The 23,226-nt window shown below is 55.1% G+C and overlaps 1 protein-coding gene across 1 annotated transcript; it reads right to left on the reverse strand.

The window, feature by feature from the left end:
• Positions 1-2,595: 2,595 nt before the first annotated feature.
• Positions 2,596-21,510, reverse strand: ISM2 (isthmin 2; the record flags this gene model as incomplete). Its single annotated transcript, XM_082485591.1, has 6 exons — positions 21,297-21,510; positions 6,066-6,326; positions 5,234-5,582; positions 4,243-4,383; positions 3,636-3,713; positions 2,596-3,113 (listed from the first exon to the last, which is right to left on the reverse strand). The coding sequence occupies exons 1-6, from the start codon at positions 21,432-21,434 to the stop codon at positions 2,596-2,598; spliced, it is 1,485 nt and encodes a 494-aa protein (XP_082341717.1). The 5' UTR covers positions 21,435-21,510.
• Between the last annotated feature and the right edge of the window lie 1,716 nt (positions 21,511-23,226).

The raw sequence follows: 23,226 nt of genomic DNA on the forward strand, positions 1-23,226 counted from the left end.
ACATACTCAGTAAAAAGAGGAAGAGTGTGCAAAATCCTGGATAACAGTTCTTATTATAAGAGCACTTCCTCAGAGAGCAGCCAGTCTAACAAACAAATTGGCTGAGCAATAGAATGTCTCCTCAAAAAAAGGCTGTTCATAGAGGTGCTGCTTCCCTGTATGGGTCCGATACTGGACAGCAGGCACATTTAATGGGAGGTTATTTTAAAGAATTCTGTGCACCGATGGTAAATAGGCTCCTCTGGGAATCTGCTGATGTCAACGATGACATATGATATGGCAGAAGAAATATGAAGATGCTCTGCCAAATGACAGAAGATAACAAGCTCATCCCTCCATGACCACTCAATTTGTCTGCTTCCCGTACAAATGCCTCCATGCCTGCTGCTGAGCCTCCTCACACACATCCCAAGCTCCCAGAACCAAGCCACCAGATCACTGCCACTCCCTCTTGACCACCTCTTTATGACCTACCGCTTTACCAGAAACTAGTGAGCAAATGACCGTTTGGGCTAGGGAACATGAAAATTTATCAGGGTCTGGGTCTCCATCCATGCTTATTTGGCTGTGTCTTCCTTCTTACCCTTTACATAATACTGGTCATCTCAGATTGCATGCCTGTTGGGAAAAGGACAGTGTCTGCCTGTGTTTTGATAGCACCCATAACTGGAGTCTGGGGATATGAGTGTGGAATAATAGTTAAATAATTCAGTGATAACTTCATTAATACTTTTTTTTTTTACCAGCAATGAAGTCTTAGGTACTGATGACCAAGGATGCAATATTCTATCAGTAACCAAGGCAAAATGATCAACGTACACTCAACATATGCAAGACACTCCCAGAAAGCCTCCTCAAAGAGCTATCAGACCAGGGATATTCACTGGCCCCGGAGAAAGATCCTGCAAGAAGAACAGACCTACCACAGGACAGTCAGCCAAGGACCTCTGCACCCAGACAGATGTTTTTTTTGTCCAACGGTGTCCTGCAGAAAAACATGGAGTAACCAACAGCCTTGGGTGAAACCTCTAGTCTAGAAATGACTCCATTCTTCTTTACGTGTGCTTGACTCGCTCTTTTATTTCCTCTGATGCATTAAAATTTGCTAAATAAAAGCTATGAACAGTTTCTGCCAGGTTCAGTGACTGAATGTCGAGGGATAGAGGTGCTCAGCCTAGTTTCTCTGCAGGAAACTTGGGAGCTCCCAAAATATGCTGGGAGAAACTGCCACAGACCTGTGAAAAGCTGAATAAAACCCAAGCAAGACCAAAGCACCAAGAGGGAGCATCATGATCCATGATCTGCAGACACCAGGTGTTGACATTATTAGCATATGTGCGTCTTACTCCTTTGAAGCCACACTTGCCCACCCGGCCAGGCAGTGAGCCTGAGGAGCACAGGGTGCACCCACAACTTACTTTCTCTGGGCTGCGTGGGGACCTGCTGGTCACTGGGGACCTGGGTAGACACAGCATGGAGCAGGGCCCGAGGCCAGCAGCAGACCAGTCAGGGGCAATGCTGGGTGCACCCAGCAGCACCTGACGAGTTCCCATCCCCATGGAGAACTTGGCTCAATACTTGTTGCTCCTCTCCAGCAATGGCACGAGTGGTGGCTGAGCTGCCTCCTGCCCCAGGCAGGGCTGTGGGTGGGAAACGCATGACTTTCTGTTGGGCTGTGTCATGGGTGCTCCCAAGCACTGAAACCTGCTGAGGAGCTGCCGGGGAGCTGAGGCATGGAGGTGGGCTGGTGGTAGGACTTGCATGGGTGCTGCCACCCTGCTCCCTCAAGCACTGAGGCAGAGGGGCTGAAAGGCACATAGGTGGTGTCCTCCTCTGAGGTCCACCCGTGTCTGGCTTTGGCACCCAGTGTTCTCTTTCACAGCCAAAACCGCAGCGGCAAGGCAAGTCTTGCCAGAGGAGCCCAGGGGGCCAGTCTCCTCCTGCCCCACACACCCCCCGGACCCATGAAACCCTGCTAAAGCCTCTCCCTGCTCCTTCCCAACCGCACATGCAAAAACCAGAGGAGAGGGGAGGCCCCGCTCTGTAGGCATGGCTGGGACAGCCCTGCCCCCCTCAGAAGGACCACTCCCAGTATCAGAAGAAGACCAGCGTGTGCCAGGGCAGGCATGCAGGCAAGAGCAGGCAGCTCTGCCTGCAGCAGGCCAGCTCCTCAGACGCGGCGTGAAGCCAGCACGAGCTGAGGCCATTTCACCCTGCAGACCCTCAGCTTTCAAGGTTGCATTGAAAGACCATAGACAATAAAAGCCGGTGGGAGCATCCCTCCCCCCTCCCCCCCCCCCACCCCCCGTTCCCTTTACACCTCCCATCCCCGGTGGCTCCCCATGTGCCAGCTGGGGCACCCCAGGGTCCAGGACCTCCCCGGGTGGCACGGCAGGTATCACACCGTGGTAACCTCCAGCACCCTCAGAACTCCGAGGGGGGCCCAGGCACCCCTCTGAGGGGATGAGACGGACAGCACATCCTCCCAGCTCTGCCTGGTGCCAGCAAGGAGCCCATGAGCAGGGCCGGGGCTTTGCCAGGCTGGTCCAGGGAGGGAGCCAGCGCTGGCCATGGCTCCTCTGAGTGTGGCTGTGGCTAGTACTCCTTGGCCTCCTGCAGCTGGGAGAGGTACTCCTCCTCGGTGGGGTTGTCAGCACACCGTCGCCCGTTGTTGGGGGGCCGGACGGCATGGTAGCGGCTCCAGTCGCCCTTGCAGAGGATCCAGGGCAGCATGTCCACCTTGTAGTGCAGCTCCGGGGAGAACTCAGTGCTGATGAGGTTGGGGACACCGGCCCCCTTGCCGCGGGTGATGAGGCGGGTGTGCTCGTCGTAGCAGCAGTGCTGGGCAGCCAGGGTGGTGCTGTCGAGGGAGAGCATGGAGCGCAGGCAGAAGCGCGCTGTCGGCTTGTAGATGTCCAGGCGCTCCTTGGGGCCACTGGCGTCCCGCCATCGGAAGCTCTTGCCCTGCCGCTCATCCCGCAGGTTGACAGCACTGTAGACGGCCTCCAGCGGGTAGGAGCAGGGGCAGCTGGGCAGGTCCGTCAGCACCTTGCTCACGTACTTGGTGAGGAAGTCGCTCTTGCAGTTCAGCCACTTCTCACAGCTGTCCACCTCTGGGGGAAGGGCACCGAAAGGGTGAGGGCACGCACAGCCCGCACCCCGCTTTGCCCAGCAGCCATTTGCCCGAGGCCTCGCCAGCACCACCAGCGGAGCCTGCAACCGCCGGGCAGGAGCAGCCAGGCTGCTGGGATGAGCTGGAGCCAAGCTCCGACCCCGAGGCAGTGACAGAGGGAAAGGGTTTCACAATGGGGTAGAGCTGCCCCTCACAGGGGGTGTGCCCGGGGTACCCATCGCTACAGGGTCTGGGCTGGCAGCACCCTGCCATGGGAGAGGGCATGTGGCAGGCTGGCTTCAGCCACCGCACCGTAAAGCAGGACTGCGTTGTACTGGGGCTGTGGGAGGAACCGGGTTTCCCAGCATGACTGTCAAAGCCTGCACGGGGCCAGTGGTTTGGGTGACTTAGGTCTGGACACTAGATGTGGGAGCCCTCAGCACAGCCCTCCCCACCAGCCAGTTACACTCCCCGTGGAGTCTGGCACTGAAGCCCCCAGAGCAAGGCAGAGGCAGAGGCTGACCTGAATTGAACAGCTCTGTGGTGTTGTCGCTTCTGAAAGGCGTTTCCTCTGTGGGGAAGACCATTTCCCCCTCTGCTCCTTGAGAGGGAAAAAAAAAAAAAAAAAGAACAACCGAAGAGCCAGGCTGAACACCAGGAGGAGAAGTGGGTTTTTTCCTCCGTAAGGGCACCAGACACCATCTATCTTCCACCCCTTCTCCCACCACTGCTTTGGCAGCACAGCCCTGTGCCTGGAAGGGATGGCCAGCAGCAAGACATGCAGGACAGACCCACCCAAGGCTGTAGGTTATGCAAATCCCAGTGGATGGAACCGGCTCTAAATACGCCTCAGGAGAGGATTTCAAGCTGCCAGTGTGAGAGAGGTGCAAGGAGTCGCACGCTAAACTAGACACCAGCTCTACCACCCTTGAGCACCATGGAACTGCCTGGGGAGCCATGAAGCCCCATCAGAGCTTCTTTGTGGAAGCAAACCCCAGTGGTCATTATCCCAGATCACATTAAACATAGCTAGTTCTTGAAGCACAAGCAATGCCCAACCCACAGCAGCGGGGGACCAGCCCACATCAGGGCCGGACAGTGCCCAAGCACTGGTATGACTGAGGGCTCACCAGGGCAGCGCGGCAGGTCACAGGTCCTCGACTCCGTTGCTGTGCAGGCGTAGCCACAGGACCGGGTCCTCTTCTGGTTGCCACTGCCACAGGTGATGCTGCAAGGGGACCATGGGCTCCACTCCTCCTCATCTTCATAGTCTGCACGGCAGGGGAGAAGCAAAGCGTGGTGGACCTCAGCAAACCCACAGCAGGAGGGGAGCCAGCAGCCACCTGGGACCTCCCTCAGCTCTGCCCTGTCCCTGGGACGTCCTTTACAGGGATGCAGTGCCAGAGCTGACCAGGGCATATGGAGGTGTACAGCCACGTGATGCCAAGGGCCAACCCTGTCCTCACTGGCCACCCCAGGGAAGCAGTCCCCAAGCCAAGGGTCTCATTCTCACAGCTTTGCTCATGGTCATACTGACCCAGACAGGCATTGCTGCCCATCCCCATCCTCACCAAACTTGCCCAATGCACTGGCCGTGATGCTGAAGCATCATGCATTAGCAAAGGTTGACTGGTTTTAGGCTTGTGGCCAGGAAGCTGCAGGAGGGAGCTGCTGTGGTGCCCTGGCCTGTCTGCCCACTGGCACCTGCCATCTAGCCCTCTGCAGCTCCTCTCCTAGGGGGTTCCCAGGTCTGTGGCAAAGGCTTTTGGCACTGGCGCCACTGTAGGGACCTGAGCTGATGGCAGCAGCACTTGCCATTAAACATTTACACTGTATTTCTCTTCTGAGCATGCGTTCACTAGAGTCCACGCTCCAGTCTGATGACATGCAAGGGCAATTCCTGCTGGGACACTGGTGTGTCTGGCTGCTGGCTGCCCCAGCTAGGTGCTAGCCTTGCTCCTTGACACACTTGCTTAGTTTTTAAGTAGGAGCTGAGCACCACCGTGCTGTGATCCCCAGTGCAGGGCTGTTTCCCCTGCAGCGAGACAGGGCTGTGGGTCAGGCAGGGCAGGGGAGGGCAGTGCTGGTCAGCAGGGCAGCTGCGTGCAGCCAAGGACTCACCGTAATTATATTTTTCCTTAAAGATCCAGTTCTTCTGCCCAGGCCACTGCTGATCCCAGTCACTTCCCACTCCACTGAGCATGGACTCCTCCTCCTCATACTCTGCTGTGTAATCTTCCTCGTCCTCATCCTCCTCTTCCTCCTCTCTGTCCCCTACCTCCAGATTGTCATCCTCTTCCTCCTCATCATCCTCCTCCTCAGCAGGGTCGGTGTATTCCCAGAAGAGGGGCCAGAAGAGGTCCTTGTGGGACAACCACTCAGAGGATGTCAGGGACCAGTCATTGCTTGTCTCCTTCAACAAGTCCATTTCCATCTCGGCCTGAGGGTCATCCACCACTTCAATGGTCACCTGGAGGCCAGATATGAGGCCAGATATGAGGCACAGCCCTGGGACAGACCTACCAGCCTTTGCACTAGTTCCCAGCCCAAGAGACCAGAGATGCTTTGAGCTACAGGACCACACGAGGAGCGCAAGAGGTCTCGCCTCATCTGGAGGGACTGAGCAGGGGCAAAGCAGGAGGTTCAGAGGGGCTGGTGGTCACCCACAGGGACCAACATCACCCTCAGAAATTGAGAGGTTACCCCTGTAGGAGCATTTACTCCTGCTCTACGGAGAGGAGCTGGAGCAGGGAAAAGGCCATGAGCAAATTCCTCTGGCAAGGAGCTTGCCTGTGCCAGCTATTTGCATCTGGTAGTTACCAAGAAGACAGAGGGCAGTGGCTACATGGACTCTGCTCACGAGATCCTTCCTCTTAGGGAATCAAGTAAGGCTGGAGAGCACATGCAATGCTCACCCACATCCACCCATGGCCCACCCAGATCTGGTCCCCACCTGGATGTTGGGGTTCTGAGCACTCAGGTCCACATTGGCCAGCCCTGGCAAGCTCTGCAGGTCCAGCACGAAGGGCAGGCTCTCCTCCCGGCCAGCGCCGCTGGGCTGGGGCACTGCTGGGCTCCTGGCAGCCTGCTGAGCCAACCCACGGCGCCTGTGCCGACGTGGGCCAGCCTGACCACTACGCCTCAGCCCCCGTGCCTTGCTTGATGGCGGCAGCTCCTCATCCCCTGCCGAATGGGGGTCGGACGAGGCAGACACCTGGAGAGAGAAGAAGCGGTGAGGACATCTCCTGAGGGTGGCTGTGCAGGGAGCAAACTACTGCCCAGCAAAGGAGGGTCTGGTCTCCTGCACCAAATGGTTCGTCTAGCCCATCTTATTGCAGCATCAGGGCAGCAATTAACATGTCAATTAATTAATACCCAGTGGCCTGTGCTGTGCCAGGGCTCGGTCCCACTCCACCTGAACAACCTATAGGTCTAATCGGGCTGGTGCTTCCCATCTCTGTGACCACCCTCTCTGCACCCTTCTGCTGTCCCATTCCACTTCTTGCTCTCCCTTTTTGGCCATCGCTTGGTCCCTGGAGATGGGTAACAGCAAAGGCTGCTTCTGGTCACAGAGTTACCAGAGCTCACCTTTAACAATTTTATATACTTATTTAAAAAGTTTATAACAAGGGCTTTATGACAAGGGGGAAAACCTCACCTAAATAAATTGTTCTGTGGTGTCGGTGTTAGGGCAGATGACTTCAAGCAACACAGGTTTAACTGAGATTTCAGATGCTGTCCAAAGGCTGCCGCAAGGATGGAAAGAAACTCCTGGTAGATATAACCTAGCGACCTTTATCATTTCCTTGGGAAAAGGGAGATGCCCAGCCGAACAGGACAACCAAAGTTACTTGCCAGTGCTGCCAATGGCTCTAACTGCTGCTGCCACTGCGGTGGCACGTGGCACTCCGCGGCCAGCCCTGCCCAGGAGGTGTGGGAGGAGTGGGCAGGGAGCGGGTAGGGACCCTGGCTGGGGCGGCAAGCGCTGGCCGGCCGGGGGCACAGAGACGCAGCCAGCAAACCCTGCCAAACGGCCGGGCTCGCGCCGAGTTCCCACGTTCCTCATCCCCGCGCCCGGCGCGCGCCAGCATAAAAGAGCTCAAGCAAGTCAAAGGGCCAGCAGGCTCCAGTGCACCCGAGAAACCGGAGATGGGAACAACTGGCAAAGCCCCCCCCGCAGCACAGGCTGTCCCCGGGAAGGTCTGCGGGGCCCTGCAGCTCCAGGCTGGGAGTGGAGGTGCCCAAACCCCCAGCATCTCTGCCAGCAGCTGCCTATTTCTGGCTGCCCAGCTGAAAACCCCTTTTGTTCCCAAGCTCTCACCCTTCGCGCCAGCCCAGCCGAGAGCCGCGGGATTAACGAAGAGAGCGGCATGCCCCCTCCCCATGGGGGGGGGGGGAGCGACGGGGGGGGGGACGCAGAGAGGCATTTCTACCTGCAATTAGAGCCAGATGGTTTGGGGAAGGACTCCCCTCCCTTTCATCCTGATCACTGGAGCACTTCAAAGGCAGCTGGAGCCTGGCCAGGCTCTCATGAGCGCACACAGCCTGTCCTCAGCCCTGTGCCCACACATCAAAGCCTGTGACCCCCTCCGCGCCCCCATTCCCGGGGGAGGGAAAAGAGCAGCAGGGACACTGCTGGTCCCTTGGCTGCTGCCCAGAGTGGGCTGGATGCGGGGAAGGGCCGGTGACAGACTTCACCAGATGGGCCCGGAGGAGAGAGAGGGCTGCGGGGAGGAAGGAGCCTGTGCTGCCCAGCTAGAGCGTTTTGGGGCTCACCCCTCTCCCTGGCCAGGAGGGCTCCTGTGGCACAGCTGGCAGCAAACGTGGCCCCAGACAGACCCACCTCCCCCCCCCCCTTCCTGCATCTTCCCCTCCCAACTCCCTTTGCCCCCAGACAGACCCACCTCCCCCCCCCCTTCCTGCATCTTCCCCTCCCAACTCCCTTTGCCCCCATCTAAAACCACAACAGTTTTGGGAAGGACCTGTGGGAAGGATGCCCAGCTCTGCCCCAGCTTGTCTCCCGCTGCCTCAGCCCCTCGCTTGTGCCCAGGGACTCCCTGGCAGGGAGCAAGGAGGAGCCCAGGCAGAGCAGAAACAGCAAGGGGGGGCAAGCAGGCAAACCTGGCTGTGTCCCGGTGCTGGCTGCACGACACCACCCGCCAGTGCTGGGTTTGCTGCCAGCCGCTCGTGCCCAACGCAACCCCTGCACAAGGGGCTGCCAGCAGCACTGTGAGGCTGGCGCTCCTGCCTAATTTGCAATGAGCTTATTGGGGCTGGGTAAGCTCATTTCACAGACAACCCAAATTTAATACACATGGAAAGCGAGGTCTCCTCCAGCAACAAGATCCGAGCTCACCCAAGGACATCAGAGCAAGTGAGCCAGGAACAGACTCCAAGTCTCCAAACTTACACTCAGTGCCTAATTCAGATTTTACGCCCAAACAAGCTCAAGAAATTCAGAGTACTGTTCCCACAGGGAAAATGTAAAATTTCCCCAGGGGAACTGGCTGTGAGAGTGCTGCAGGGTGAACAGAGCTCCCTCAGCTCCCGAATCCTCTGGAGGCACAAAAACCCCAGGGGTGTCTGCCCTGGATGGCCCAGAGTCCAGTGATGGTCACTGCACTGTACCACCCAAACATTCCCTCCTGCTAACATCTGCATCACTCCGAGGCTTCACTGGGTTAAAATTTGTCCCTGCATCAGAAGATGTACCTCCTGAGCAAGGTCCTGCTCAGTGCACTGCCCCAGCAGATCAAGCCATGGCATTTAGCGAGGTCCTATGAGGCCCAGTGCTCCTTCTGGGTTAGAGCATCCATGGCACCACAATCCTGACAGGCAGATGTGTCTTCTCCATGTCACCAAGGGACTCCTGCCAGCCACGCAGGCAGATGCCCTAGAGGGTCACACTCCTGCTGCGTGACACCCACCCTCTCCTCTGCCCTGCCTAGGGAACAGCTGGATAAAGCTGTCAAGCCTGGAGCTAAGCCACTGCAGTGCATCAGCCAAGGGAAGAGAAGAGCTGGGCCTGTCCAGAGCAAAAACTCTGCTCTCCACGGAGCACAGGAGAAAGGCTGCAAACTATCGCAGAGCTGGTTATCAGCAGCTCCCTTCTCCTTCTGCCATCAGGGAAGGATACCTGCCACACCACAGAAGCAGAGTGCAGTGCTGGGAAGCCATCAGTATCTCACAGACAAGCTCCAGCCTTCTCCTGTGACCAGCCAGCACCAAGCAAAGGAAAAAGCCGAAGGGGGAATTGCCACAGCTCCTCTTGCATACACTTGGGGTATCCTGGCTGGGAATAAGAGTTTCTAGGGCAGCAACCTGAGAGAAACTTTGGAGCAGCACTCCGGAAAGAGCATGCACTTTCTGTTTGTGAAAACCATGTTTAGAATGAAGGCTATAAGCAGGATCACACGCACCTCCCTACCAGCCCAGCAGCCCTTCCCACATAGTCCAGGCTCTCCCGTGTGTAGGACTGACCACCTAAACACCTTGGGGCACAAGCTCAGCAAAGATGTTAGGAAGGAGAAAGAACTCGTCTGCAATTCACCCCAGTGTCATGCCTACTTTGTACATAACATGGGCGAGGGTGTATGGAAAAGGTGTGGGGAAAGGCCACACATAATTTCTCTATAGACTAAAGGCTGATATTTTCCCATTTCTAGTCCATATACCTCTGTCAAAATTGCTCGGAAATCTGAAGATGGTGAAGAGAGCAGCCGCAAAACCATTTCAAGGGATGGAAAGACTTTTCCAGTGAAAGACTTGTACAATTCAATTTGTTTGACATGTTAAAAAGAGAAAGCAATGACTTGATTTCCCAGTTATTTAAGGCAATAGTCCATCAGGCACAAGAGACTCTCTAATCTAGAACAGAAACACATAATAGGAACCAACGAGTTCGAGTCAAAGCCAGACAAATTCAACTGAGGAATAAGGATCATGCTTTTAACGCCATAGGTGACTAACCACAGCAACAAGCTAACAAGGAAAGTAGCAATATCTCTTGTGGAGACAGTCAAACCCATGTCACTGGGCTCATAACGTACGTACCACATCTGTGCTAGGGAAGAAATTCAAGGATTGAATGATTTCTTCTGGTCTTAAAATCTGCAATTTTGCTATAAACTTCTCTAAGACCGAACTAAACCTGGGTTAAGAAAGCAAATGGCCGACATTCACATGCTTACATAAAAATGATTAAAGATGTGACATCTCAGATCCTACAGTGGTTTAAAACCTGAACACATCAACAGACTAGTCCCTGTGCTGTACTGCCCTTTGGCAACCAGGGACACCACCCTGCTGCCACCACAACCACAGGTACTTGTTCTTCCAGCATGTTCCTAGGCATCTCGGTAGGCACTGCAAGTTGCCAGTGAACCCACCGGCAGCGCTCTTTGTAACTATATCCATTGCTGAGCAGAGCTGCTCTTCATCACGGGGTTAAACCCGGGCCAAGTCCACCTGAGATAACTCCTGGGAGAGGGAAGCACTGCTGGAGCCAGTACATCATCCTATACATCATCAATGGATGCAGCTTCCACCCACACATATCCTGAGCCAATTAGTGAGCATGTAAACTCAAACTTGTTCAGCTCAAACCAAAGAAACCTGTGCACACAGGAGTGAGATCAGAGGCAATGTTCAGGCTGTGCTTTGGGCTTGTTAACACTGCAGCGAAGAAAATGACGCATTTGCTAAAGGCTGGTATTTCACTGGGCTATAATTACGAGGAATGGGGGGTCGTGTTGCCTAATCATTACTGCTTGTGTTAGGTTTCCTTTGAACAGTTTTACCACACTGTACTGAAACAAGAACACACCAGAAGAACTCTTGATCTTTTCCTGAATAGAGCTGAGTCTCCACAAGCATCTTCCTACTCTTTCCCCCAAGCTCTCTTCAACATTGTTTTAAAAATCTGCCATGCAGATCCTTGCAAACTTGCCCACTTATGAATTAGCCAAGTAAAAACCAGAAATCAGAACTTTTTTTTCTTTCTTTACCATAAAACTTTTCTTTCCATATTCACCTAAATGAGCTGCAAAGATCCGGAGACAGCTTTCAAAACAAATTTATCTTTGGACTGAAACGGGGCAGGAACAACTCCAGAGCAGGGTTTTATTACAAAGCTATGGAAGCAAAGGGACACCGGTTGGTTGCTTCAGAAGGAAGCCCAGCCTGCCTGGGGGCAGCTCTGGGGCTGGAGTTTGCAGAAAGGCTCAGGACAGTTTTCACTAGTGGGAGTGAGAGAAAGGGGAGTTTTTTCCAGTGCTAACAAGTCTCTTTAAAATAAAGGAAGGCTGTACAGCAGGGTAATCAACAGGAACAAATGCAGTGTGCCATGCTGCCTCCCTCTCATAGTGCTGGACATGCTGGACATCCTTGATGACCCCACCACAGACGCTGCTCAAAGACAGGGCTTTTTTAGCCCAGCTGGCTGAGACAGCCTTAGCCTTCCGAGGGCTGTAGTTTGATCCTCCCGGGCTCATAACCCATCCACCGGCAGAGTCTTTCAGACAGATGGAAAATTCACTGGACACACATCAGGCAAGTGACCTCTGCTACCCATCAGCCCATCAACCGCTTAAACGGTTTCCCAGAACTGTGCCACAGCACAGAATGCTTCTAGAGGTGTCAAGAGCTGGGCAGGTACCTACAAGAAAACAGGGAAGGCAAAGATGCCACCTGGTCCCTGTTACTGTCTGTAAGACCTCCTGAGCCACAACCCCAATAATCAGACACAACACCTTTAGACTTATAGGCAGATGGTTTAGCAGGAGATATCACTCAGGGTTTTGACAGGTGAGCTCTGGAAGATCTGCCAGAGGTAATTTAAGGTGGTGGACACTTCCAGCTGCCCACCTTTTCTTCCACCTTGGGTTACACTCCTGTCTGCAAAGGGGCTGTGGCACAAGTGAAGAGCAGAACCATGATCTCCCAGCTGCTCTACTCACTGGTCCATCTCAGGATCAATTTGCACTTGAATGCTGGTTTTGTGGGTTTTTTTTTGTTTGTTTGGGTTTGGTTGTTTTTTTTCCCCATAAAGACACAAGCATCGCCCTTTAGGTTTTGGGAGAGCTCTGCAACTGCTCGTGGAACAGACAAGGCACTTGGTTATCACACTTGCGTGGGCAGATCCTGTTTATGACAAACCAGCAGGAGCCAGCAGCAAAACTGTGGGCTGTGCAGATAATTATTACGCCTTCATGATTATAATTTTCACACAGTTATCAAAATACTTTAGATCATATGGAATCACTTCTCTAACTAGCTTCATCCCAACTGTCTTGAGTAGGGAGCTGCAGGAGGCAGCATCAAAGGCTTCCTCATTTATTTTCATGTCTCACAATTGCAACAAATGTAATCTCAAAACTCTTTCCAAGTTTGGTGACTCGGTTGCCCGCGAGGCAGAGCCAGCCCTGGAGCAGAAGACACCACAGCACAGAGAAGCAGCAGTATGCAGCACTGCAAGGAACAAGGACACGGCATAGCTGACTTTGTGCAAGACTGGAAATGGGAAGGTTGGCCAGGCTGCTGTCAGTTCTCACTGCATGTCCCCGTTGGCACAGCTCAGCCCCTCTCACCGCAGCTGGCTCTGCTGCAGACACACCAATAAGTATCTTGCCTGTGGCATCCTCAGCCAACTCCCCAGTGACACAAGGAAGACAAGTAGGAGCCTGGTGGCTTTTCACCTCTTGCCATGCCTGGCTGTTGCCCTCCTCAGTGTCACATGCAGGTGCTTCTCTACCATAAATATCTTCTCCTTCTTTAACATTGAGACAAATGCTGTAAAACACCCATTTTGCAGACAAAGAAAATGACCTGCCCCAGGTCTCTCAGGTAGCCTGAGGCAAGGCTAGGAATAGATGCAGGTCTCCCATGTCATACTTGGAGCAGGCTCTCAGGAATGTCTACCATAGTTCAGTCTCTCCCCCTCACCTAGCCCCTCAGGAGGGACTGCCCTACCTCCCACACAGATGAACCACACAGGCCTTGCCACGGAGAAGCTGGGGCATCTGGTTGGCACTGTTGACATATCCCAGCTCATCATCTGGGGCTGTTCTCTCACCGGAGACTGCCCAAGTGCACAGGTCTGAGGGCTGACCCTTCACAGGTGGTGCCTGCTGCGAGGAGCCCAGCCGGTGGCAAGGAGGAAGGTACCCCTGAGACCTCTGCTGCAGCCAGGCCAGCTGAGAGCTGCTCAGGTAGAGCACAGCAGTGGGTACGGGAGCAGGGCCCCCAGAGGGACTGTGCAGAGAGGTCCCCCAGAGAGGTGAACAGACACACATCCATACCCTCTGGTGCTCTCTGGCAAATGCTCCTGCTAGGGCACATGTTTTCTGTTAACATAGTTGAGCTGTAATACGCGTAAGCTCTTAATGCATTGGACTGAGTTGCTGTTAACTTGTTCCAGCTCTAAACCCCATGTGCTTCAGTAACCATTAACTTGTTCCAGCTAATGATCCACATTTGTTAGCCTGCACACTGTAACCCACTGACTGCTCCAGCTGCTGATTCCTTCCCTGCTGCAGCCCAGGCAAAACTGCAAAAGGAAAAAAAAAAAACACAAACCCAAACATAGCAAAGCAAGTGCAGAAACCAGAGGGACCAGCCCAACACCAGCCTCCCCCTGCACCCCTACCCCCCCACACTAGAAGAGGTTGCAGTGGTGGGGGACACAGGACAGGCAGGAGCGCAGGGGGCACCCGCTCCCCTTGTCCCATGCAGGGTGCGCAGGCTGCCCCCCCATACAGATAGTGGGGCAGGGAAGGCAGGCAACCAAACCGATGCATCTCCATGGGGGATCCTTTCAACAACAGACAAAACGGGCACCTGAGCTGGACTCGGTGAATCTCCATGCCCTGCACGGGACAGGATCCAGGTAGGGATGCTGCATCTTGGCTTCCCAAAGGGGCAATGCTTGGGATGACTCACAGCCAGCAGCCCCTCTCCCAGGTGCTTGGCTGCAGCTCCCCAGCCCAGGGTGAGCTGGGCTCCCCTCCCCAGCCCAGTGCAGGATTTAATGATTCCCACACAGCAGCACAGGGTGGAGAAAGGGTCTCGGGGTAGGGAAATCTTCCTCTCCGGCTCCAGTCGTGTCATTCATAACTCACTTGTTCATAAGCTTTTCCAGGACAGTCCCTGCTACTTCTATGTGTCTCACGAAAAAAATAATTACTTTTTTTCCTCACCAGATGAGAGCCTGAGGCTTGCCGGGCTGCAGACACAAGTCCAAAGTCAGAGGAAAGCTAGGGCACATCTAAATGAGGACCCCCACTTTCCCAGCATCTCAGCCCCCCAGTTGACCAGATGTACCCCTCTTCCCTTTGGCCAGTCACTTCCCAGTGGGACCGCAGCTGTAACCCCAGAAGTGGTCCCCAGGGTGGGCACAGACACAGAATAGCCAAGCTGTAGTCCCGGGTGTGGGGGAAGTCAAGCTGACCGAGATGCCCATAGCACCTCTGGGCAGCCCCGCATCTTCTTCACTGGAGGCATAAGAGAGGGCCACCCAGTGGATGCTCCCCAGGAGAGAAGAACTAGATGCCCATCTAGAGGGGGATCTTCCATTTTTAAGGAGCAGCCAACTTAAGCATGTATACAGCCGCAGTGTCCCTGGAAGTGAAGGGGTCGGGGGGGGGGAGAACAGCTGGCACGAAGACATCCATACAACACCTTGTCTCGCTGGAGGTGCTGCATGGCACAGCACAGCTGGCCTCCCCTGGGATTTTCGCTGCTGCAGGAGCAGCTGCAGGTGAAGGGGAGGGCAGGGAGGGCAGCAGGAGGGAGTGCCAAAGTGGTGGGGAAGGGAGGACATCCCAGGGAGATGAAGAGGTGCTGACCCTCCACTGGTGGGACAACTTCTGCTGCACCTCCCAGCCATCCCACAAATACTATCCCCTAACCCGGCAAGCGCCTCGGGGCTCAGCTGCCAGGGAAGAGCCAAGGCTGGCTTGCTCGCTCCCAGGCTCAGGTTGCTGGGGCTGGGATGGAGGACGGCTCACCTGAAAGGCACCATACCCATGCTGTGCACCAGCCTCCCGCTGCACCCTACATGATGGAGGCTCCTTTGGCTGGGTACACGTTCCCAGCCCTGCCTCGCACCCCAATTCCTCCAAGCTAGATAAGGCACCGGCAGATTGGGCCAACCAAGAACTCTTAATCAATGATAACCCCATGCTTCACCATCTCTTGCCTGCATGCATGGGTGCTTCCTGGCCATCTGCAGCCAGGTCCCCACCTTGCCCCCATCCAGTGGCACTGGGGACCAGTAGAAGGCAGCAATTTACTGCATTTTTTTCCCTTTGAAGCTGTATCCTTCCCCTGGAGACTAAACCAACCTGCAGCCCAGGAGGCGCTGGTGCCCTTCATGCCAAGAGCCACCTGGGACTCAGAGGCAGGTAGGTCACCATCTTTTTGGTGTCTTTGTCTCACAAGTACTGAGATGAAGTACATCTCATAACAACTTCTCAGACAAGCTCCAGGAGTTCCTACACACAGGGCCTGTGCAGAAAGCAATACCATGCGGAAAGAAATACAAACTGCTTGAAAGCAACACCACACAGGCTGACTTTTACAGCTGGCCACAAAAAAGCATCCAACAGCCCAGTGAAGGTTCCCTGCAAAAATGGTCTACCACAAAAAAAAAAAAAAAAAAAAAAAAAAAAAGTCCTTGCACTTTTGCAAGCTTCTGTCTGAAATGGAAGTGTTTTCACACCGAAACATGGCCGCAATCTCTTCCCTGCTTCTTGGCTACAAGCTCCGGTATTTTATACAAAAAACGAGCCTCTGGCTCACAACATTTGCTTTGGAGGAGCTGGATGGTGCAGGCCACCTTGCTGTCGTGACTGTAGCTCAGGCTGTCCTCAGGCTTCCCTATGGGAAGTGTCCAGGCATCTTGTTCTGGGGATTCTTCCACTCGGAATAATATTTACTGATAGTAGGAAAACCAGAAGATACCTGGTTTACACTGCCTACCCCTAAGACACTGACAAAAGGAAAGCAGGAATTAATCCCCAGCACACTCCCTCCATCACCTCGCTGGGCTTGGAGGGACCACGGCTGGAGGCAGGATGAGTCCCCCAGCCTGCCTGGGGGAAGGCCTGGAGAAGGTCTGCAAGAGCCAGACACTTTTGGGAAAGCAGAGAGAGGGCCCGGCAATGCCCTGTGAAGCGATTTCTGCCTAATCTCTTCCCCTTACATGTGCCTTTTACAGGAACCCCTTTGATTGTGACAATGGGGACGCAGCAGACCTATTTGTGCAGTGAAAAGGGAAGAAGCCCCCTTGTCGGGCAGCTTCCCTACACCCGGCTCCCCTTTGTTTCTGCTCCTGCCTCAGCCCCAGGGCGGGAGGGTTTTCAACTGTGTTGACTAAGATAATTTGGCACTTCTCAAAAGGAAATTTGCTACAAAGGGCGAAGTACCTCCCTGCGCACAAAGAGCCCCTTTCAGAGCGGAAGGATGCTTCAGTGCACGTTTTGTACCCACAAATCCGACCTCCGCCAAGGACAAAGCCAGGGACAAGAACGCTTAATTGCTGAAGAAATGAAAAGGTAAAAAGCACATCCGCAGGCAAAATGACTCTGCTACTGACACAGCCCGCAGCGGCCGCGGGGATCTGGCCGTGCAGGCAGCCAGCACCGACCCGGCCGCCCACTCGCACCCCGACGGGGCGGCAGCGCGGCGAGGTGCCCCCACGCGGGGCAGCCGCGGGTGAGAACACAAGCTGGAGATCCACAGCGGGGCGAGATGCCTCTGGGGAAAGCGAGATCCTCTTCTCGGCCAGACAGCCCTGGGGGAGGCAAGAGGGACCAAGAGCTGGGGGGGGCGACAGGGGGGCTCCCGCAGACCTCCCCGCCTGTGCCCAGAGGAGCCCGGGGGTGGCTTCTGCCAGCCTATCACCCCAGCGGTCTCCCCAGGCAGCATGTCTAGGCTACGTTAGGGCTCCCAAATGACATGGCTACCCCGACTTAGAGTCTCTGACAAACTCCACTCAAGCCCAGCTGATACTTCCCTTTAACGCTTTTTATCTAGCGCAGCCACACCACGTCCCCTTGGAGCTCCTTTACTCTCCACTTGCTGGTATCTGCAGCAGGCATCACTGCTATACAATTAATTCTTAAGCACTTCTATGCGCTCAGACTCCCTACACACAGGGCAGGTCAATTTAAATCAAGACTGCTACTGATGATTTTTAATCAGCAAGCAAAACATCTCGGTGTATATCTTCAGTTCTAAATGTAGCTTCCCATCGTTATTCTCACTGCCTGGTGTAACCAGTAAATAATATGTACTGCTGTTATTCGTTTCCTTATTTCTCAGGGGCCAGGAGACAGTCATACCAGGTGCCGTACAAATCCCCTGATTTGCAGCCAGCGACAGCCCTTATGCTACGCTTGGTATTTCTTTTGTTGCCCTCCGTTATCTCTTATCGCAGATGCCAGATTTGCTTTGCTTGCAGCCTCAGACCAGGGGAACTCCAACTGCAAGCTCTAGCCTGGATTCTCATCCGGCCCCAGTCTCAGCCCTGCAATAACACCCCTGGCTGCCTCGGGGAGCTCGCTGACATTGTTCTTGGCCCCCTCTCTCAGAGCAGTTCCCTCCTGCGAAGGAGCACCCACCAAGCCCACTGGAGCCGGGCTGGGTGGCTTGGAGCCTCCCAAAAACACTGCTGGCTTACTCTGCCGCACCCCATCACCGCCGGGATGCTCACTACCAACATCCCCATCACTGTTATCGCTGGTACTATTATTTCTATACACAGTTATTGAGGCGGTTGTGTCGGTTTGCACAGATCTAATCACTTCTAATGTTTACATTTCTAGCATGTTAGAACATTAGCTATTTTCTATTTACTAGGAGAGCACTGGGACCGATTGGTATCGGTCGGAAAGAATCCAGACATCTATTAACAATGCTCAAAGCCAATATTTTGAAACCCAGTGAGTTTATCAAAACATATTTTGCATTTAAACCCCCTGACTTCATAAATAAACAAAGCATTAAGCAATGTGATGAGCTGTCCCTTGTCTCCGCAAGAGACACAAGCCTCTCCAAGTATTCAGTTACCCAAATTTGAAGAGCCGCTGGCGTGGGTCAGCACTTGGACCTGCTGCATTTCTGCCCACATCAGTGCGTGATGCATCCAACCTGCAAAAGCGCTTCTAAAAACCCTGCTGTACACCTGCCTGCCGCTTTGGAGCCCACCTGCCTTCCCAAACATCACCAAAAAGCCTCTGAATGAACAGGTATCGTCTCTTGTTAGATTTAAGTCATAGTTTGGAAGGAAAGTATTCTACCTTTTCAACTTCCAGTCAAATAGAAAATATTCTCGCTACATCTGTTGCTTATGCTGGGCTCAGTGTAACTCAGGCAAAGCTTTTTGGCACAGTATCACAGCTCAGAAAATGTAAATGCAAGTGCGTGCTCCTTTGGTAATGGCTAGAAGTAACGGATCCTGACTGAGGTACAGGACTTTGGGACATACTAATAGGGCTATCTCCCAAAGACAGAGCATGTGTTCCTGCCATCCTTCCTACAAATAGAAAACTTTCTAACTCAAAAATTTACTGCAAACCTTAATGGCTTTCATTTTCCTCAATTATTTTAGTATAGAAGTGCAACTCTGAAACACAGCCCAGATTATAAAAATTATAATTCAATTCTAAATCAAGGAAAAATGTTTGCTTTAAATAAAGATAATAAATTAAAATAAGTCCAAGTTATGTAATTGTTTAATGGTTTTGGTTGTCTATCTGCTCTGCTCCGTCATTTCTATTTTTCTCCTCCCGGCCCCCTTCATTCTACCCACATCTGTAGGGCATTACCCATAGTGTAACCAATACTCCAGCTGTGGTTGCCCTGCTGCCATAGAGACAGGACCTATCAGCGCTGCAACAGGAACCATCTGTGCGTATGACCCAAAATCACTCCGCTTTTTTTTTTTTTTTAACCACTATACTGCTGTGCCTGGGCTCTCTGCTTTAGTTCAAACAGCCGGGCATGACTACTCCAAATTCTCCCCCGCATGCACCAGAAACAGAGGATTTCCTCCCAAAACGCAGCTAGAAGACACACGCCAATACCTACCGCTCTCTCCTTGCCATGTGAACTGTGCAGCCAGTACCCCAAGGAATGCAGGGTGTGCACGAGAGCACCAACAGACCCCCAGAGGAATCCATCCTTCATCTTTCTCCTTGCTCCTAACCCCCACCCTCAAACCTTTGCCTATAAACGTCTTGTATGTTTGTATTTCTGCGAGAAGCGAAGGTCTCAGGGACAGAGCCTGCGCTGTGTAAGTGCCGTGTGTGATCTTTGGCTGGTCGCACAATGCTTCCCATTCACAACCATTCACAAACTGGGACTGACAGCAGCTTGCCCCGCTTCCCGATGTATTTTAGACGTCAGATAAAAAGGAGCCTGAGGTTGCGCTGCAGGGTCCCGTGGTGGGGACCTGCACAGCTTCCTAACACGCAGTCCGTCCCTATCCTATGCCCTCTGCCACAGGGCTGCAATACTTTCCCAGATTTCAAGTGTAAATCCCTACTCCCTCTGCAGCTGAAGCCTGAGCACGCTCTGCTTGGCACTTGTCTGGCGAGTCAACCGGCATCTACGTCTACGCTTGAAGTTTCACAAGCAAAGTACAGCACCAACACAGTATTACCAGTGCTACAGCATGTAACATCCCCAGCAGTCCTGTTTGCATCTGCTCAGTCCATGCACCAGTTAAAACCATTACCAGGCTTGACTGATGGTACTTGGCTGGATGCAGCCCATGCCCTCTCCTGCCCATCAGCCCAACTTTCTATGCGGCAGATTCCTTCTTCACACTTGTTCCCTGGATTTCATGTGGGAATGGAGTTTAGTGCATCTGACAGGAACTGCCGGCCTGACTCCTCCACAGATCAGCACCGTGTTTTGGCAATAACTAGCAGTAAGGTATATTCCCATCACTCCACACCTCCTCTGCCACTCTGACACTGCAGATCAAACCTGCTGCTTCCCATGCTGCTGTGTATCGCCAGGATACAGACTGAGCTGCTCCTACCCTGTCCTGCTCAACCTTCTCCTATCGCCACTTTTCCCACTTATTCCTTTCACCCACTTTTAGCGGCAGCATTCTTCAAAAGGGTAAATTTTGAACACAGCTCTGCTGCCTGAACCACTTTTTGTCCGGAGAACAGTTTCAAGATGGAAACGGTTTGTTTTAACTGTCCAGTTGTCTGTCTTTCTTATTCAAACCCTTCTCCCTGCCCTCCTGGTAGTTTCTTTCTTCCCCGTTCCCTTCTTGTCATCCCCATCAGGTCTCACCAGTTGGTTCCCATTCTGACCAGTCCCTCACTGCCTGCTGAAGTTTCCCCTTCCACCATCAGTGCTCCGAAGCCAGCGCTGGCCAGGAGCCGCCTCTCGGAGAAGCGAGAGCCGCAGCCCCGGGACAGCCCCCCCCCCCTCCCCGCAGGCTGTGGGGACTCCTCAGGCCGCCTGCCCGGGGGACACCGATGGGGCGCAGGCAGCCTGCCCGGGGCGGCGGGGGGGGGGGGGCGCTGGATGGGGCGAGAACGGAGCATGACCACTCTGGAATCTGCCCCAGGGTCGTTCCCAGCGGGAAAGAGAGCTGGTGGCTGAAATCCTTCACGTCTTATTTTTGCAGCAGCGGAGTTTTGGCGTTCCTGGCAAGCCACCAACCTTGCTAATTTTACTACAGGTCGGGTTGTGGCCGGAGCCCTCTCTCCTACGAGGGATGTTGCCCCCTGGAGGCAACGCATCTTCCCGGGCACTGGGTCGCGGCAATCGGCCTCGATCTCAAAGCACCTAAACCAGCCCCTTTCCTGCAGCCTCTGCGCAGTGCAAAGACCTGAGGCTACCCGAAAATCCCGGAGGCCGGGAAAGAGGTCTGCCCCTCAGCGAGTGCAGAAACAGCCCAGGAGAGGAGAGGCACGGAGCACTGCTTCTCCCCGCTCCCGCTTTCCCAGCCGGGGCTCCGGCCGGCCTGGCCGCGGGGACACGTGTTGGATGCTGCTCCTTGGGGAGGTGCACAACCGCCTCCGAGGGAGCTCCGATGACCGCCCAGGTCTTCGCCTGCCCTTCTCAGCCTTCCCCGGGGACAGGAGAAGGTGAGGAGGCAGAGGAGGGCTCGCCCCAGCACCCTCCCGGCTCTCCATCCTTCCCCAAAAGGCTGCCTTACCTCCGCCAGCTTGGAGCTCCTCTCCTTCGGGCTGTTGCTGCGCTGTTTCCTCACGGGCAGCCCTCGCACCGCCGCCAGGAAAGTTGTCAGAAAGACGAAGCCGAGGATGAGCACGACTTTCCCTCGCATCAGGGGCATCTCTCCCTCCCTCCCTCCCTCCCTCTCGCCCCACCTCGCACGCCCCGGGCAGGCGGCCCCGGCAGCACGCCCGCCCGCAGCGCTACAACACCCGTCCTTCTTCGGGAAAGCGAGAGGAGCAGGAGGAGGAAAATAAAAATAATAATAAAAAAAAAAGAAGAAGAATACTATATAAAATATCGCAGACGGGAAGCGCAGTGCCCCTCGGGTGCGGGCCGGGGCCGGGGCAGGGTCCGCCGGGCCGCTCCGCTCCCTCTGATCTCTGTGCAGTTTGCCGAGCACGTTTCGGTGTCGCTGCTCCCCTGGGCTCGCCCGCCGGTGCCACTGATGCTGAAGGATAACCCTGAAAAGCTTCACAAGTGTGTGCGGGAGGAGGGGGTGGGGATGGGGGGGGTGGGGGGGAGAGGGCTTCGCCTCCCCACCCCCCTTCCTAATGCTTTCGGCAATCTGATTTCTTTTCCTCCTCTTCTCCTCCCCCCCCGCCGAGTCACTCCCCGGTGCTGCCGCGGCTCTTCAGGCAACGCCGGGCACCGGAGGGCGGGCGGGCGGGCGGCCGCTCCCCGCCGCTCGCCGGGCACAGGCTCCTTCTCACATGAGGGGCGGCAAAGCCCCTCCCGGGCGAGCGGCGCGGCAGCCGGCCCCGGGCACGGCCCCGCCGTTCCCCTGCCCCGCTCGGGTGCTGGCGGCGCAGCCAGACCTCCGCTCCCTCCCGCTCCCTCCGGGGCGCTGCCGGCCTCTCCTCCCCTCTCGGCAGCTGCATGTCCCGGGCGGCCGTCGCGGATGCCCCGCGGGGCCGCTGCCCCTCCGACGGGGCCAGTCCCGCCCGGCCCGGCCCGGGGCTCTTTGTTCCGCTGCCGGGCTGCGGCTCGCCTCGGCGGCGCCGGCCTTGCACAAGCCCCGCGGCACCGGGCGCTTCCCTCCGGGGGAGCCCCGACGGGGGCAGAGCCCTGCCGGTGAGGCGAGGCGGGGCGGGGCGAGGCGAGGCGGCCGCCGGGCTCCGCAGCCTTCGGCCCGGCCCGGCGCGGCCGCCGGAGGCGGGGAGGATGGAGGCGCCCTGGATGGATGGGCGGGAGCCGGGACGCGGCTGCGGCCGGGGTGGGGGGGGCTTAGCCGCATCGGGGGTTCAAAGCCGCCCGCGAGAAAAGCTTTCGTGCGCGGAGCCGGATTCGGCTTCCTAAGGCCGCCCCCATCCCCTTTTCCGAGCGGGGCCGTGGGCTACAGCGCCGGGGCCACCCCCCCGGGCCGGCCCGTGGCAGGCAGAAACAGGGCTCTGCTCTCCGGTGAAAGCTCCGGCTGTTCCCGAGCTGCGGGAGGAAGTTTCCACGGCTCAAACTAAGTCTTTACTCTGCTCTCTCTTGCGCCGGCAGCATCTTTTCTAGCCCCCAAAGCCCGTTGGAAAGAGGGTGTGAGCGGTTACTTGGGGTCTAGAGAGCATCTTTTAAGGATCTCCACAGGCATTCATCAGCCTGTGAAGGAAATTATTAGGGAAATTACTATGAAGGAATTATTAGGGAAAGACACCGACAGGAGGTTGTGCAGCCCACTGAGGAAAAGTGCCAGTACTGGCACAGACCCCAGAAAGGGACACCTAGCAGCAAAAAAACCCAAAGTCCAACATTTCTGCAGCAGCCTTAGCACAACCCTGCAAATCACCTGGGCCCGTTTGCACACCCACAGCTGAAAACAGGAACCGCACCTCCTTTTCAAATACCGACATCTGTTTTATGCAAACTCAGGGCTGAAATGAATGGAAGGAAATGTTTAAAACAAGGCACAGACCGCAAGACAGATG

The sequence above is a fragment of the Vanellus vanellus genome (genome assembly GCF_965231255.1).
Source record: "Vanellus vanellus genome assembly, chromosome: 6".
NCBI lineage: Eukaryota > Metazoa > Chordata > Aves > Charadriiformes > Charadriidae > Vanellus > Vanellus vanellus.